The 14,929-nt window shown below is 36.9% G+C and overlaps 1 protein-coding gene across 5 annotated transcripts in view; it reads right to left on the bottom strand.

The window, feature by feature from the left end:
* Window positions 1-5,584: 5,584 nt before the first annotated feature.
* LOC117421241 (disheveled-associated activator of morphogenesis 1-like) overlaps window positions 5,585-14,929 on the bottom strand; it is an 80,339-nt gene continuing 70,994 nt past the window's right edge. For all 5 annotated transcript variants that reach the window (XM_058991668.1, XM_058991673.1, XM_058991671.1 and 2 more), the window contains 6 exons: window positions 14,731-14,899; window positions 14,502-14,609; window positions 11,448-11,508; window positions 10,702-10,833; window positions 8,349-8,519; window positions 5,585-7,293 (listed from right to left, as the gene is read on the bottom strand). In XM_058991668.1, the coding sequence (XP_058847651.1) occupies window positions 7,084-7,293; window positions 8,349-8,519; window positions 10,702-10,833; window positions 11,448-11,508; window positions 14,502-14,609; window positions 14,731-14,899 (851 nt within the window). In that variant the 3' untranslated portion in view covers window positions 5,585-7,083. The remainder of the gene's footprint in view (window positions 7,294-8,348; window positions 8,520-10,701; window positions 10,834-11,447; window positions 11,509-14,501; window positions 14,610-14,730; window positions 14,900-14,929) is intronic.

Below are 14,929 nucleotides of genomic sequence, written 5' to 3'. Positions count from 1 at the left end.
ATCATGCAGAGTCACTTACAGCCATGTCTCACCCAAAAGACAAGCACAAGGAGGTTAAGTGACTTGCTCAGTGTCACACAATGAGTCAGTGGCTGAGTCGAGATTTTTACAAGCCCTTTTCTTTAATCACCAGACCACACAGCTTCCTATGCATTTTAAATAACAAATATTTGCTATGCATGCAAATGCAAATCAGATAAACAACAAAACAACTACAACCTTATTTAAACAAAAACCTTACAAAATGGAAGCTTACTGAAGACCTGACTCAGTGGGCAGTGCATCTGAATGATGATGATGTAATGCATTTCTCAAAGTGTCTTTTTTTTCTTCTATTTTTCTTGTGTGTGTTGGTGTTTAACCTTGACAATTCCTGAAGATAGATGAACCTTGGGTGTCAACTGCCAAATCAGTGTTTTTAAAATGTAATGTGTCATAGTATAAATTTGTGTGTGTGTGTGTGTATATAAATATATATATATATATATATATATATATATATATATATATATATATATATATATATATATATATATATATATATATATATACACACACACACACATATATTTTTCTATACACAAAAAACTACTGGTATTGCAACACCTATATTTGCATTACAGATAAAGGCTTGCAGTGTACTCTGTATAAGAAATTTTGAAATGTTATTGTCCTCACTGTTGATATGATGTTATTTGTTAAATATTTGTTTTATGTGGAATGCCAGTATGTGACGGAAAAAGCACAAAGTCTAGTCAAGTAACTCACCCAAAACAAGTGCTTATTTAGACTAACCCATATTGCACTCTGGATGCCTGCTGTTTCAAAGCCTTAACACAGTTTATGGAATAAGGAAAGAGTCCAGTTTTATACTGCCTTCTTAAGATTGAGGTTTGTTACTAGCTAGCCAGTATTTTTTCCACACAGTATTTAATGACTTAATGTATTATTCAAAATGTGCTATTGTTTGTGTCAAAATGTGGATGTAAGACTTATTTTGTACATCCAATGGGAAATAAACAACTTTTATGCATCACCTAAAGTGCTGTGAACTATTGCAATGTAACAATTTAAGGCTCAGTTGTAAAATATATACAGATACACAGTGTATGTAAAGTAAGGGTCAGTGGATGAGTTGCATGCAGGACCTACACACTGAATCAGCCAGATTTAGCACTATGGGGGTGCACATGGAACACGATCATTCCTCATAAGCTCTTATAGCTCTGACCAACTTCAAGTATCTCAAAGTTGAGGGCTAGCAACTTCTTCCACCAAGCCCTTCAGTTAGACAAAGGGAAGACTGATCGTGAAAATACATTTTAAACAACTTCTCAACACATTCAACTACAGTATTTAACAATTAGAGGCAATAAAACAACAAAGTGTTAGAACGAAAGATGAACAGTTTTACCATACATATGTAGTTACACATGATGAATCCTGAAGATTGAACACTATTACAGAGCTTTAATAGGTTGAAAACTGTAGAAAAACAAGGATACATTTTTTTTTTAGTTTTAGTGTTTGGCAGTTTCGACTGCTCAAGTGCTACACCAGGCATGGACAAAGTCCTGGTCTTTGTTCCAAGCTGGATCTTCCAGTCCTGGTCTTTGTTCCAACCCTGTTCTAAATTGTTTAATTGAACCAATTCAACCTCCATCTAGACCCTGTATTAGTCATTCTAAAATTTTACCTGTTGAACCTCGAGTGAAATGGCCCTCCAGGACCGTGACTGCTCACCCCTGTGCTATGCCTTTGAAACCGCATGAAAGCAAAATAATGCATGTCATACAGAAATTTGCCACCAGGGGACTCCCTTCACCTAGCTGGCGCAGTAAAAATACTTTTTACAGGATCACATTTCAGTATGTCTCGCAATGTTGGGGCAGCAGTGTGGAGTAGTGGTTAGGGCTCTGGACTCTTGACCGGAGGGTCGTGGGTTCAATCTCAGGTGGGGGACACTGCTGTTTCACCCTTGAGCAAGGTACTTTACCTAGATGGGTAATTGTACGTAGAAAAATAATGTGATATCTTGTAACAATTGTAAGTCGCCCTGGCTAAGGGCATCTGCTAAGAAACAAATAATAATGTTATGAATGAAACGGGAGCTGTGCATTGTTCTCATTCTTACATTATTGTATACTACCAATAATATTGCCTTGACAATAATTAAATGATTCATGAGTAATAACTTCACACTTTTAAGGGACAATTTCTGTTATCAACTAGCTTACTCTTTTTTTTGATAACATTTTGTTTATCTATAGTAGCTTATTTATGAACCGCTAAAACAGTTCAAACAACATCAGATAACTAATTAATGATTATTAACTCAGTCATATCAGTGAAAGTTGTTGAAAGACACTTAAAAATATCATTGTGGTAATGAGATCAGGTTTTATGTTGTTATTCAATTTTTACTGGTTTATAAACAGGTTACAATACCTTACACAGTTACAATATATTAAACTAACTAAACACAAAATGAACATTTGTAAATGTGTTAATAATCTACTTTTTTTTCCAGCTGGCCCAATCTGTTCTGCGTTTTCCAGGGAAATACAGGAGGGGGTATGAGATGTTCTGTTAAAAACAGCAAAGTTAATTTTGGAAAGGATTTAGGCACTTTTCTGCATGGAAAGAGATTAATCTTTCAAGCTGCACAAATTAAGAGCTAGAGGAGCTCCCATGATGGTAATAATGTGCATTAGAAATCTGGAATCCACACATGTGCAGTAAGACCATAAACTGGAAAGGAATGCATTACTTTTCCAATGCCATCCAAGATCAACCCCAGCCAAAGATTAGGAGATAACTCCAGTGATCCTGAAAGGAAGCGAGTGTGAAGAATCCTGGTGGGCCGTCGGCCGAGTAGCGAGAAGAATGAATTTCAACCTTTGGAATGCAAACCTTCAAACCAAATCAATGCAGAGAAAAAGATCACAAGTTTTCCATAAAATGAAATACAGTTGCAATGACTGGCACTCTCCTCACACCTGTAGACCCCTTAAAAACTCTGAGAATAATGCCCAAGTTATCTGTCTATTATTACCCTAATGAGTTATATATTAACTAACAATGGTTTTGGTATCACAAGCACATCAGTACAGGGGCCTATAAAGTGTAGGCACAGTTTTTCATTTATATGAATATGAACACTGTATAACCATATAAGAAAAATGACCCCACTATGCTTAATTGAAAATTAACATACCAAAATATTAACATCTATAGATCTATGATATGGTAATACCTCATACTGGACAGTATTCAGCATAGTATATACAATACGGTGGTAGGGAAAATGATACTCAAAAAATTAAAGCTTTGAAGGACAATCTAAGATCTTCTGTTCTGTATTGCAGAATTACCAGTCTGTAAAACATACATATCTGTTATCTCATCATGATAATTGAAATAAAGTGAAACCTTGTACCGTCACTTGTACCTACACAACATTTTACATTTCATATTCATGTTTAAAACATACTCCAAACTGAAAAAAAAATCAGAAAGTGGAATAATTTTGTTAGGATAGTGGAAGAGCTTTTAATAGTCTTTAGCATACCATCTTGCTCAGACTCCACTTTTAATCTGGTGAAACTCATTTATCCAATCAAAACATTCCTGTGCACCAGCTACAACATTAAAGTCACCTGAGCCTATTTTTTTTTCTTTTGCTGTACATACGACCTAATTTCTGCAGTACAGGAAGTGAAATTTGCCAGGACAAGACATAAAAACCTAGGGCACTATGACCTAGATTCAGATACCTGATTTAAAGAAAATATTTATTTTTCAGAAGGCCAGTGTATACATTATAGAGTGCATTCCTGTTACCAAGGTGAAATGATTTTTTTTAAGGCGATATATTGAATGTTATTATGATTCATTCAGGAGCTTAAGTACAGCTGAAATGTTCTGCTGCAAAATCCTCTTAATAGAACTTTTAAGACTTAACGTTTCCAGGATTATCATGTAGGCAACCACATTGGTTGTCAATATTTTTTTTTTTTTATGTATTTATTTATTTGGTTTTAAGGCACAATAAAACAAAATCAAAGGTTTCAAGTTACATACTGGCAACTAAAACCAAGCAAACCTACCCCCCCCCCCCCCGCATTAATGAACATCCTCTGTTTTAATAAGAGCTCATAAGCAAACATCAGACCACACCGCAGCTCAGACGTCATTTTCCATACAAAACACATTTTTTAATTCAGGGTTTCAGAAGCAAGCCGTGTGCAAGTTTGTGTTGGATAGGCCCACAACCCAGACAGCCAAGATCTATTAATCTAGCCATCAGAACAGATGGGTGAAAAGCATGCCTGCTTCCTTTAGATGTGATGGGATGGACAGGTAAAATGTAGTGGTCACAGGGGATATAATAGTTGCAGACTGCCAGTCTAAACAAGAACAACTTGTTAATACAGCAGTGCCTTCTATTTTCTTTCTTACATAATAAAAGAACATAAGAACATAAGAAAGTTTACAAATGAGAGGAGGCCATTCAGCCCATCTTGCTCGTTTGGTTGTTAGTAGCTTATTGATCACAGAATCTCATCAAGCAGATTCTTGAAGGATCCCAGGGTGTCAGCTTCAACAACATTACTGGGGAGTTGGTTCCAGACCCTCACAATTCTCTGTGTAAAAAAGTGCCTCCTATTTTCTGTTCTGAATGCCCCTTTATCTAATCTCCATTTGTGACCCCTGGCCCGTGTTTCTTTTTTCAGGTCCAAAAAGTCCCCTGGGTCGATATTGTCTATACCTTTTAGGATTTTGAATGTTCGCCGCATAGTCTTCTTTGTTCAAGACTGAATAGATTCAATTCTTTTACCCTGTCTGCATATGACATACCTTTTAAGGTTAAAATGTAGAATTACGTTTGTTAGCTTTGACTTGGCCATCTGAAACTTGAAAGTTGGTGCTGGGATGAACATGGCTTTTGAATTTTTTAGATAAAAAACATTCAAATATTCTTTTAATTTTTAATTAGCAAAAGTATAGGTTGTGTGTATATATATATTTGTTTCTGGGTTCAATTTTTGTATGCAAAGATTAAGGTCTAGTTTTCAGAGTAAGCAAAGACAAGAATGGTAAAATAAGATTCATAACCCAACACCCAACCTAACATCTACTAATCTTTCAAAAGACAGTTGAAAAAAATAATGTTTTGCTTTGGAGAAGTGTATTAAAAGTGCATACAGATGTGGAAAATTACATAATATTTTGGTTGATGGTATAAGGGACCAGGTCAAACTGTGAAATAACCCATTTTTGAAATCTCTTTTAAGCATCCTGTGGTATAAACCTCAATATATCAATCCACACTAGCCGTGCATGGTAACTGAAGGTTTTTTTTTTTTTTTTTTTTTAAATGTGTGTATAATCCATAAAGAAAGACCAGTACTTTACACACTCTAGGTACAAGCTTCCACTACATTTTTTTCAAAATGATCATACTAATCCAAAAGGTGGAGCTGTTTTCCAAGGTTTCACAAGAGTGCCACCTGGTGGCCCGAGTCAATGTTTACTTCTATTTTTGGCAGAATCATTCATGAATTAAGAACAGTAAAAACAGTTTACACTTCGCCATCCTTTTTTTATTTAATGTTTTTGTATTTCAGGTCTATCTTACATTAGAAGGCAGTTTTAAATTATAAAAAGTCATATAGATAGGAACCCACATATAAAGAAAAGTTGTTCACACAATTTGGAGGAGGTTAAGGATACAAAGTGTAGTTTTATTCAAGGAAGAGCTGACTCATAGTTCTATAGATCCGTCTATTGCTTGTTTTGGTAGACCTTTTTTCATTTAAATTAAATAAGATGCAAACAGAGACAAAAACAGTTAGGTGAGCCCTGATCAGTAAAACTGCACCATTTTGACTTTAAATCGTGTAATAAAAATACAACTTACAGTTTTGCCATTAGAGTGCCTGCTACAGGCAGGAAAAATTGTAGAAATGATTATTGTATTGGCCACTTAAATGCGTAATTTACCTAGCAAGCAAATAATCACCATATCCCCTGCCAAGAACTGGTGATTTGCTGAAAGCCCACTTCTACATTTTGAGACTGGTGTTTACACTTTAAGTTCTTCCTTTTAGGATCAAAAGGTTATGGTTTTAGTATACTAGTAATGCCTGGGTCCACAATGCCCCCTTCCATACTGGGCTTCCAAAAGCAGATTTCTTGTAGATTATGGGGTGGGGGCTTCTTTTTTCTTTTAATTTTTAATTACATTTTTATTTGATGTTTTCCCTTTGAGAAACAGCATCCCATTTGAGACAGCATAGAATGTTTTTCATAAAAGCAGGGCATTTTGGGGTAACTTGGCAGTAACAAACATGCTCCAATAATTCTGTTTTTCAGTGCAAACACTGCATTTGTTAGAATGAAAGCTTTTCCACAAAGAAACAAAATATGTTTCTTTTGTTCAAAAATTGTCATTGGAGATTACATTATTCCAAGGAGGGAGCACAAAACAGATTTCCATGACTTCCAGATTTCCAATGGTTATAAAACAGTATCCGTCCCGCCCAAGAGTCAAACAAAAGATCCTGCAATATGTGCATGGATGGGCATCCCTTCAGGGTGCTTGAAACTCCTTTGAAGATCTGTTATCAATGCATGTCCTTCTAACCTCCATCTATGGTGCACCAGCACCATATTCCAACTGTCTAGTCCAGTATTCAATGACAATAATAATAAAAAAAAAAAACTAAATAGTTAGGGCAGCCACAGGCTGATGATCCTGGTAATAAGTGGTTCACTTCACTTTAGAAGACTGAAAGCTTTAAATTATTCTCCATACTCTTCATTGAAGGGAATGTTTTTTTTTTTTTGTAATCTGTTTCCAGACAGACATTGGTATTCTTATGCACCACAGCAAATTGGCTTTTTCTTATTATTTTCAGCCAATAGCGGAAATAACAGAAAGTCAGATAAGAAATGAAGCCGCCACAGGGCAGTGTGACTAGCATGAGAGACAGAGAGGGAGAGCTTGAGGATTCCTAGCATTTTTAATGAAAGTGCCACTGCCCCTTTTTTAAGCTGCAGTGTTTCGCATGTAGAAGTTTAGAAGTTGAGCTTGGTAACTGGCCTCTCCCGGCTGTTCTCTGTTACTTGGCTGTTGATACGCTTGCGATTGCGTTTCATCTTGGAGAGGTCCTTGTCAAACACTTCGCCGGAGCGCAGGGCTGACACCAGGTCGTCAAACTCTCCGTCTTCCTCCCCATTCTCCTTGGCCTTGCGGGATTTCCGCTCCTTCTCTCGCTGCTCCTTCAGCTGTAAAACAAAGGCAGGTTTATTATCTTCCTACAAACCATAATTTGTTTCAAACAATAATTTGCTTCATTCAATTGTTTTGTTGTTTCTGACCAGTTGAAGTGCAATCTAGGGGCAGAGACATCTAAGATGGTAAGGAGGCAAGCTGGTATAACACCCACCTTGTTGGACTTTCACTTAGGACATGTAAGAAGCCCCTCCAGGTCTATTTTTGCAAAATTGTGCCAACAAATTGGGACACAGAAGAAAATATAAATAATACTGTTTGTGATACTGTAGTTCTGAACCTATTAGTTCTTACATAAGATAAATAAATAATTGAATAATTACATTTGAAAAAAGGGTTACATGTGATATATTTTCCATTCAACTGTCTTATTGTTTACTTGAAATTGTTCTGCCTGTTATCACAATAAGGGCCTGATTTTCCAAAGCTGGTAAAGGATTTACTAATGAGTAAGGACAGAACATATGTTCAATAAAGTTATATAGAAACAATGTCAATGTTTGCAAAATCAAATCAGTAAATTCACTGGAAGCTATAATTACTCAAAAAAACAAATTTGATACATTTAATGAACATTTAATCAACACTGCTGGTCTTACTCATTAGTAAGTCTTTTACTAAGTTTTGAAAAACAGGCCCTAAGTGGCAAAACCTGACAACAGGTTTCAGAAAGTTTCAATGAAGAACCCAAGTCATTTAAAAAATACTTTACTCTGTTTTTTGTGCTCTCCTCAAAAATAAAACAAAGAACCTTAGTTTTAAAACATGAGCAATTCTGAACCAAATAAATGTTGCTCCACATTCGCTGTTAATTGAACTATAATATCCTATTTTCCTCCCCAGTTAAAGTAAATGAGTTGCATATTGTATTCAGACTTTATATGCATATGAGGGCCATTGGTTTTAGAAATGATCGCATCATCCTGTTACCAATTTTGCAACCACTTAAAATTGATGGACATTTTTAATAACCCGTCCCCAAAGCCCTCGCCTTTTTCTAACAGTGATAAAGTACAGTATTAATTCTTCATTTCCTAAATCCTCTGACCTGTGCCTCCATGCGCACTCTGCGCTCCTCCTCCTCTTTCCTGCGCCGCATGTTCTCGTTCTCCTGCTTGGCCTCGCTGAAGGACTGAAGGAACTGATCAAAGATTCCAAAGAACTCATCCGGCTGCATCTTGTTTGCATCCTCTCCAAAATGTTTCACAGCTCTATAGAACTGGAGCAACACAGAACAAGAGGGTTGAGAGTTTCATCGATCTACCTTCTCGCTTTGATAAAACCTTCAAGGCAAGGGCTTTTTGAAGCACGGTAAGAATTTCCATGAGATCCCAAGTAAGGAAATGAACCAGAGCTAAAGCTAAAGAATAAAGGCTCCCTGCTCATGAAACTGCATGAAAGAAAGAATGAATGGCTATTTACTCAGCGAAGTAAAGACAAATGTGCAGATACTGCACAGAATGCTGGTCCTAAGGAGAGGCAAAAACATATTTTCAAACTTTTCTTCTGTTCATGTACTTACTCCACTTGTTATTGCTTTTTGGCACATGCTATTTTTTGGTGAAATGTCAGTATTGCACTCAAACTAATGACATATAAATACTATTTAGAATGATCTTCAAAGCAATGTTGTAGCAAGCAAGAATATACAGAACTTCAAAGCAAGGTTAGGTGCACTTTTACTGGCACATCAAAGTGCTGTTAACAATTAGACCCTTTCACGAAGACACGCAGTCAGCAGATGGCAGTTACAGGTTTAGTGTCATTCAGGCTGATATTAAAATAATCAGCATAATCATCTATCACATAAATGAGACTGTTAAGAGGGTGAAAAACCCACTCACACGCACACATGTTAGGCAATCCATGGGTAACCGCCCCATCTGGCTATTCTGACTGAATATCTAACGGCAGTAGATAAGATCACAGTAACATTGCCACCAGATTCTGCTTAGCATTCCCTAATAACAATATATTTTATTGGCCAAAGCAACAGTAAAACTTTTTTTTAAGTTTAAAAAAAAAAAAAAAGGAAGCAGTATAATGTGGTCTGGGGGCACCAAGAACGTAAAACCCATAGTAAACACTGCAGGGGATGAAGAACTCTTACTTTCAACATCGCTTTGATGTCATTTTAATTTATCATTGCCATGTGGGCCCGATATCAAAACCAAATGTGTTTTAGCAGGACCTTTTCACAGTTCTGTGCTTCGGAAATTTACTCAGTTTAGGTATTAAATGGTGCGTGATTAACAAGCACTGTGGTTTGTTGTCTTGGCTAGTTTCCACAATAAAACAGAACAGCTTACATGTTCATATGCACATGAGGTGAAGGTGGACACAGGTAGCCTAGCAAAGTCTGACACATTACAAAATGCCAATTTGGTTATTAAAAGGCATTATAGTCTCATGAACAGGAATGTCATCATTTCCCCACCCCCTCACGGTACAAAATCGGGGCAGACAGGGCCTTTCTGTTCTAAACGAGCTTTCGATTAGAGCTTAAGCAAGGCCATGTGTATTGCCTTGTAGATTACTTAACCACGTGTTTCCATTCATCGAAAAGCACCAGATTTCTTCAACTGCCCTTTTTTAAGAGAAACCGTCAATCACAGTTGTAAAGGTTATCATAAATAGTGCTCAATAAACATGTGTTCAAACTTTACAGATTATTTCATTTGGAGATAAACTGATTTTTTTTTCACTGTTTTTTGTACTTTTTGAATTTAATCAAGTGGTGGGATTAGCTAGCCAGGAAGGGTATGTGGTGATTGAAAATTTGGGGCTGCCCTAATGGGTTAAGAAACTGTTGGAAAAAAAAAATTGTTGACCGCATCCATGGAAGAAACCTCCATTGTAGATTAAGGCAAAAGTCAGCGTAGCAATGTTCAGAAGCCTGGGTAATTAGAAACTGGCTTTTTACAATTAATGCAATGCAAGTAATGCTGATCTAGAGATTTTCTTCTACGGTGTAAGGACGTATTGTTGCATGGTGACGAATCAACACTTTTGTTGAAGACCCAATGGGCAAAATAAATATCTGCCTCTAGTTTAGTTTGTTATTTTGCCAACTTGTGGCATCACTACAAAACAAATGCATCAATGTGGTGCTTTTCCTTTTCCTTTTAAACAAAACCACTGCCACACACCAAGAGAGGAAACAGGAAAAATGACTTAATGTTCGAGGGAACCTCATGATGTTGTAGCACCTACACTAACACGGCTGCAGAACAATAATATATAATCCCATGGGTTCTTTGACAGAAGACATTGTACATGTAACAGAAACAGCTTCCTTTTTTTTGGCACTTTCCATTTAATCCTTACTTTAGAGTATTATATAATTAGCTATTCAAATTTAGCCAACACATTCTAACAACTGGGAAATCTACAACACTCACCAGCTCCTTCGCTTCTGTAAGTGAATCCTCCACATCGGAAAAGCTGAAACTAGCCACAGTGATGAACTGGCTAACCACAGAGACAAACTTGTCCCCGGACTGCGTAGACTTTGACTTTTGGAACTCCAGCTCCTGTTGGATGTAAACAGGGAGCACAAGATTATCAAGCAGGTAATGCTTTGTATTCCCTGACATCACAGTTCTCAAACTAAGAGACTCCTCTTTACCTCGAGGAAGTCTCCCGTCTTCCACCGTAATGCAAAAGAACCATACTTTGGCTTAATTTTATCATCTTGCTCACAAAGTCTAGGACATAAACTTGGAAGTAAATTGGAAGTAAATCTATAAGTAACTAGAAGAAAAGTCAAGTGGACAAAGTTTCAGTTCATGTATTAACAGTGAATAAGGCATTAGCTAAAACATCTTGTCACATTAACTTAGTTTCTGAAAGAATTTATTTAAGGAAGCTTGCTGACCCCAGGAACTGTTTAGATCAAATCCAGATTCCCCCAACTCAAAGATATTAAATGTAACCACCAAGTCATTGTGGTTATAAAAATGTGACATGGCTCTTTCTGGTCTGCGATGGATAGCGACAGCAGACAGGAAGATAGCCACTCATGCAGCTCAGGAAGGAAAGAGACCCGGGCCAGCTTGGATGAGGGGTCCCCCACCTTCACTTCCTTCCCACCACTCAGGAAAAGAAAAGCATGTTTGGAAATTAGAAACAGAGAAAGCACACTTACACTCTCCACATTTTTCAGGCCACTTCGCAGGTTGCTGATTTCTTTATCAAGCTCGGTCATGCTAAGAGAAGAAAGAATAACTCAGAATTACTTCAGCTTCAGACAAACATCCACAGGTTCAAGTCACAGTTATATCAGCCCTATACTTCAATACAGGCAAAATCACTAAGTAAAAAATGTAAGTACTACAAGTCATTCATGTAGGGCCTAAGATCACACTATGTTATTTAAATTTTATTTTAGTATGTACAAAAAGTCTACATGACTAACATAACGAAGACATATAATGGGAAGTCACAGATTCATGAATTTAAACTGAAAACAGTAACATGTATAGAATATTAGCATACGCAAGTGAACTTCTCACATCTTAATACGTTGTGACATTAATTGCAATGTTATTCAAGGGAACAAAACAGAAGACAAATTAGGCAAATTACTGTTTTGCTGTCATTAGCGGGAACCATAGATCCAATGCTCTTATTCTGCACAGAGAACCCTTTATGGTAAGACTCTAAATTAAGACACTGTACAATTGACCACCTGGGTCATCAAAAGTGTAGTTTGGCTTCATGACTGAAGTATAAAAAATTACTACTGGTAGAGATTAATATTGCAAACCTGTAAATCCTCCCATCTACTCAGATCAGTTGGAAATAAAGCATATTGCCACCCATAAAGACTGTTAGTGGATATTTTACAATCAAACCCAAGCCAAATACAGTACAAATATAGTCCTATGTAACCTTTTTGGCAAAATAAAAAAGAATTCCCTCCAAGTCTAAGTTGGTGTTTCTTGTAATATTTCAGCTGTGAATCTCAGACAGCTGCCGAATGCCTAGTTCCTGTTCACTGACCCAGTTACTGAAGATTGATATTTATTATATTTCATGTTCTATGCCGGCGACACATCATGTTCCAAGCAAATGACACACTTGCAGTTCTGGTTTTCCTTTTGGTTCCAAAGGGAAAATAAAATATTTCAAGTTTTCATGAAACAAAAATATTGGCTAAGCCTTGGAGATTGTTTAAAAAAAGATTGTCTAGCCAACATCCAACTAGGAAAGCAAGCCCTTCAAAGTGATTAAACAGGTAGAGGAAATCTATTAATAATAAATAGAGAACATATTAAGCTTTCAGGTGAATTAAGCTCTCAGTTGATCCACACACACATACATTTAATTTAATCCAAAGTTAGGGCATGTTGACAATTATATTATTATTGCACTATTACTATACTTATTTGTTTCTAGAGTTACTATATAACTACTTTACCAAAGGGCATATCAGGAACTGAACACTGTCCAGACTGTTCCATTGATCCTTCCCACTGCATACCTGACAACCTACAGGCTTGTAACCAGGAGGTCCCTGGTTCAAATCCCAGCTCACTCACTGACTCATTATGTGACCCTGAGCAAGTCACTTAACCTCCTTGTGCTGTTTTTCGGGTGAGACGTTGTTGTAAGTGACTCTGCAGCTGATGCATAGTCCACACACCCTAGTCTCTGTAAGGTCACCTTGGATAAAGGCGTCTGCTAAATACACAAATAATAATAATAAAAAATAAATAAATAAATCAAACCACTTGATAATGTCATTTGTGTGTTTTGACAGTGACACATTACACACTACTTAATGAAATCACTCTGGTACTGGCCAAGTCCTATTTGTAGGGCTCCTATCTCTGGTTACAAGTAGATGCCAAAAGCAAATTTGCCTTGGCTGAAATTCAGCACTTCTTTAATATTATCAGTCATGTTGCCCTGTCAATCTGCTTCAAAAGGTGGGTGGACAAGACTTTGGATTTAAGTAAAAAAAAAAAAAAAAGTGACAGTTGTTTTTCCAAGCTGGCTTTTTAAAGTTTATGAAGCACTATGGCTTTATCCCTTAAGCATTGCAAAATAAAGCATTCACAGTTTGAAATACCAGAACTCATTCCAGGTGTATTGACAGTGGCAGTGTTTTAAACTGAACAGTACAAGTTGCCAAGTAAGTACTTACATGGACTATCCCTATCGTCAGCTCTCCAGATAAAGTTTTGTGTCTGGGAGTAACTTACTCTCTAATTTGAACACTGAGATAGTAAAATGTATTTTCAGGGGGTAAAATGCAACATTACCTTGAAGTCATTAAAAAAGAGCCTTCCATTTTAACTGCACTGTTACTTTGAACTACTGTACAGCCACGCGTGTGTTCTATGAGGTTCTTTATCGGCTCAGCGCATTTTCTTCGAGGTATCACACTGACTGCAAATTAATTACGTTAATATTAAATACAATTCTTAAACTCAGTGAACATGTTACAACCTTAATATAAAGCCATACATTCGTTATAAAACAGTTTGTTTAATATTATAGGCACCTTTTTTTAGCAGTTGCCCCCGACAATGGTTTCAGTTGGATTTGTAGCTGGACTGGGGTGTTTACACTTCAACCAGTGTAGCTTCAAAATGTTCTTATTCTTACAGTGATTGGCTGCAAAGACAACAGGGCTAGCCAGAGATCGGATAATGTTTGTTGGTTGTTTTTTCTTGTGTACATTTTCCTAGTAACTGAAGACATTGTATTCTGGGAGATGTAGTAGTTAGTGGAATTTTTAGGGGAGGCAGACAAGCTGTACAGGAAAATTGCTATGTGTATTTTTACACATTCAATTTAAATTTAGTGTGTATTTTTAATGCACAAAAACGGCATGTACTGTTGTTTAATAGCAGATCATGGGGATTTCAACAGTCATATTTAACAGAGGAATGGGTGGAGCTGGTGTTATTATTGTATCACTTTTTCGGACAACTTTGATTTTTTTTGGTAAGCCCATTTTGACTAAATGAAGTTTGCAGTTTCCGAAACCTTTTATTACCTGTTTCAGAGAGAGTGAACGCAAAACCAAGCTCATCAAGCACAATCCAAATGCAAATTGATACAAGCAGTGGACTGTGACATGGTCTGCGATTTTCTAAATAATGCAGGCAGATCCAGAAAGCACTGAGCTTGACCCAACCACCTTTCATTAAAGAACATCACTCATCAATACTCTTTCTACAGTACTCACTTCACTTTTGCAGCAATGGGTACATTTTGCAGATCCTCATGGAAAGCCACAACTTTGGGATACTTCTTCTCAAGAATGGTGATCAGATAGTGCAAGAGGGTAATATTCCTGAAAAACGTAAAATGTCAAATCTACAGTTTGTTTTCCTGCAGTATAGTCCATACACACAAATACCTATATACAATGGCACCTATAGTGGTCCTTTTAATAAGCATGCAAAGCTGCTTACTTGTCAATGCTTGACTTGGTGTCGGCAATCTTGTTTAGACTGGACACCTTAAACCCGTATGCATTGCCTCTCTGACCCTTGTTCATGTAGTTCCCAAAGGCCAGGACTACCTCCAGCAGCTGCTTAAAGTTCCTGCTCTGCAGCACCTCCTTAGAAGCAACACGGAGCGCTACAAATAGGTAAGAAAAATGTAGGAGGT

The sequence above is a fragment of the Acipenser ruthenus genome, chromosome 18, assembly GCF_902713425.1.
Source record: "Acipenser ruthenus chromosome 18, fAciRut3.2 maternal haplotype, whole genome shotgun sequence".
Taxonomy (NCBI): domain Eukaryota; kingdom Metazoa; phylum Chordata; class Actinopteri; order Acipenseriformes; family Acipenseridae; genus Acipenser; species Acipenser ruthenus.
The sequence above is the reverse complement of the archived record's forward strand: the minus strand, read 5'-3'. Positions and strand labels throughout refer to the sequence as shown.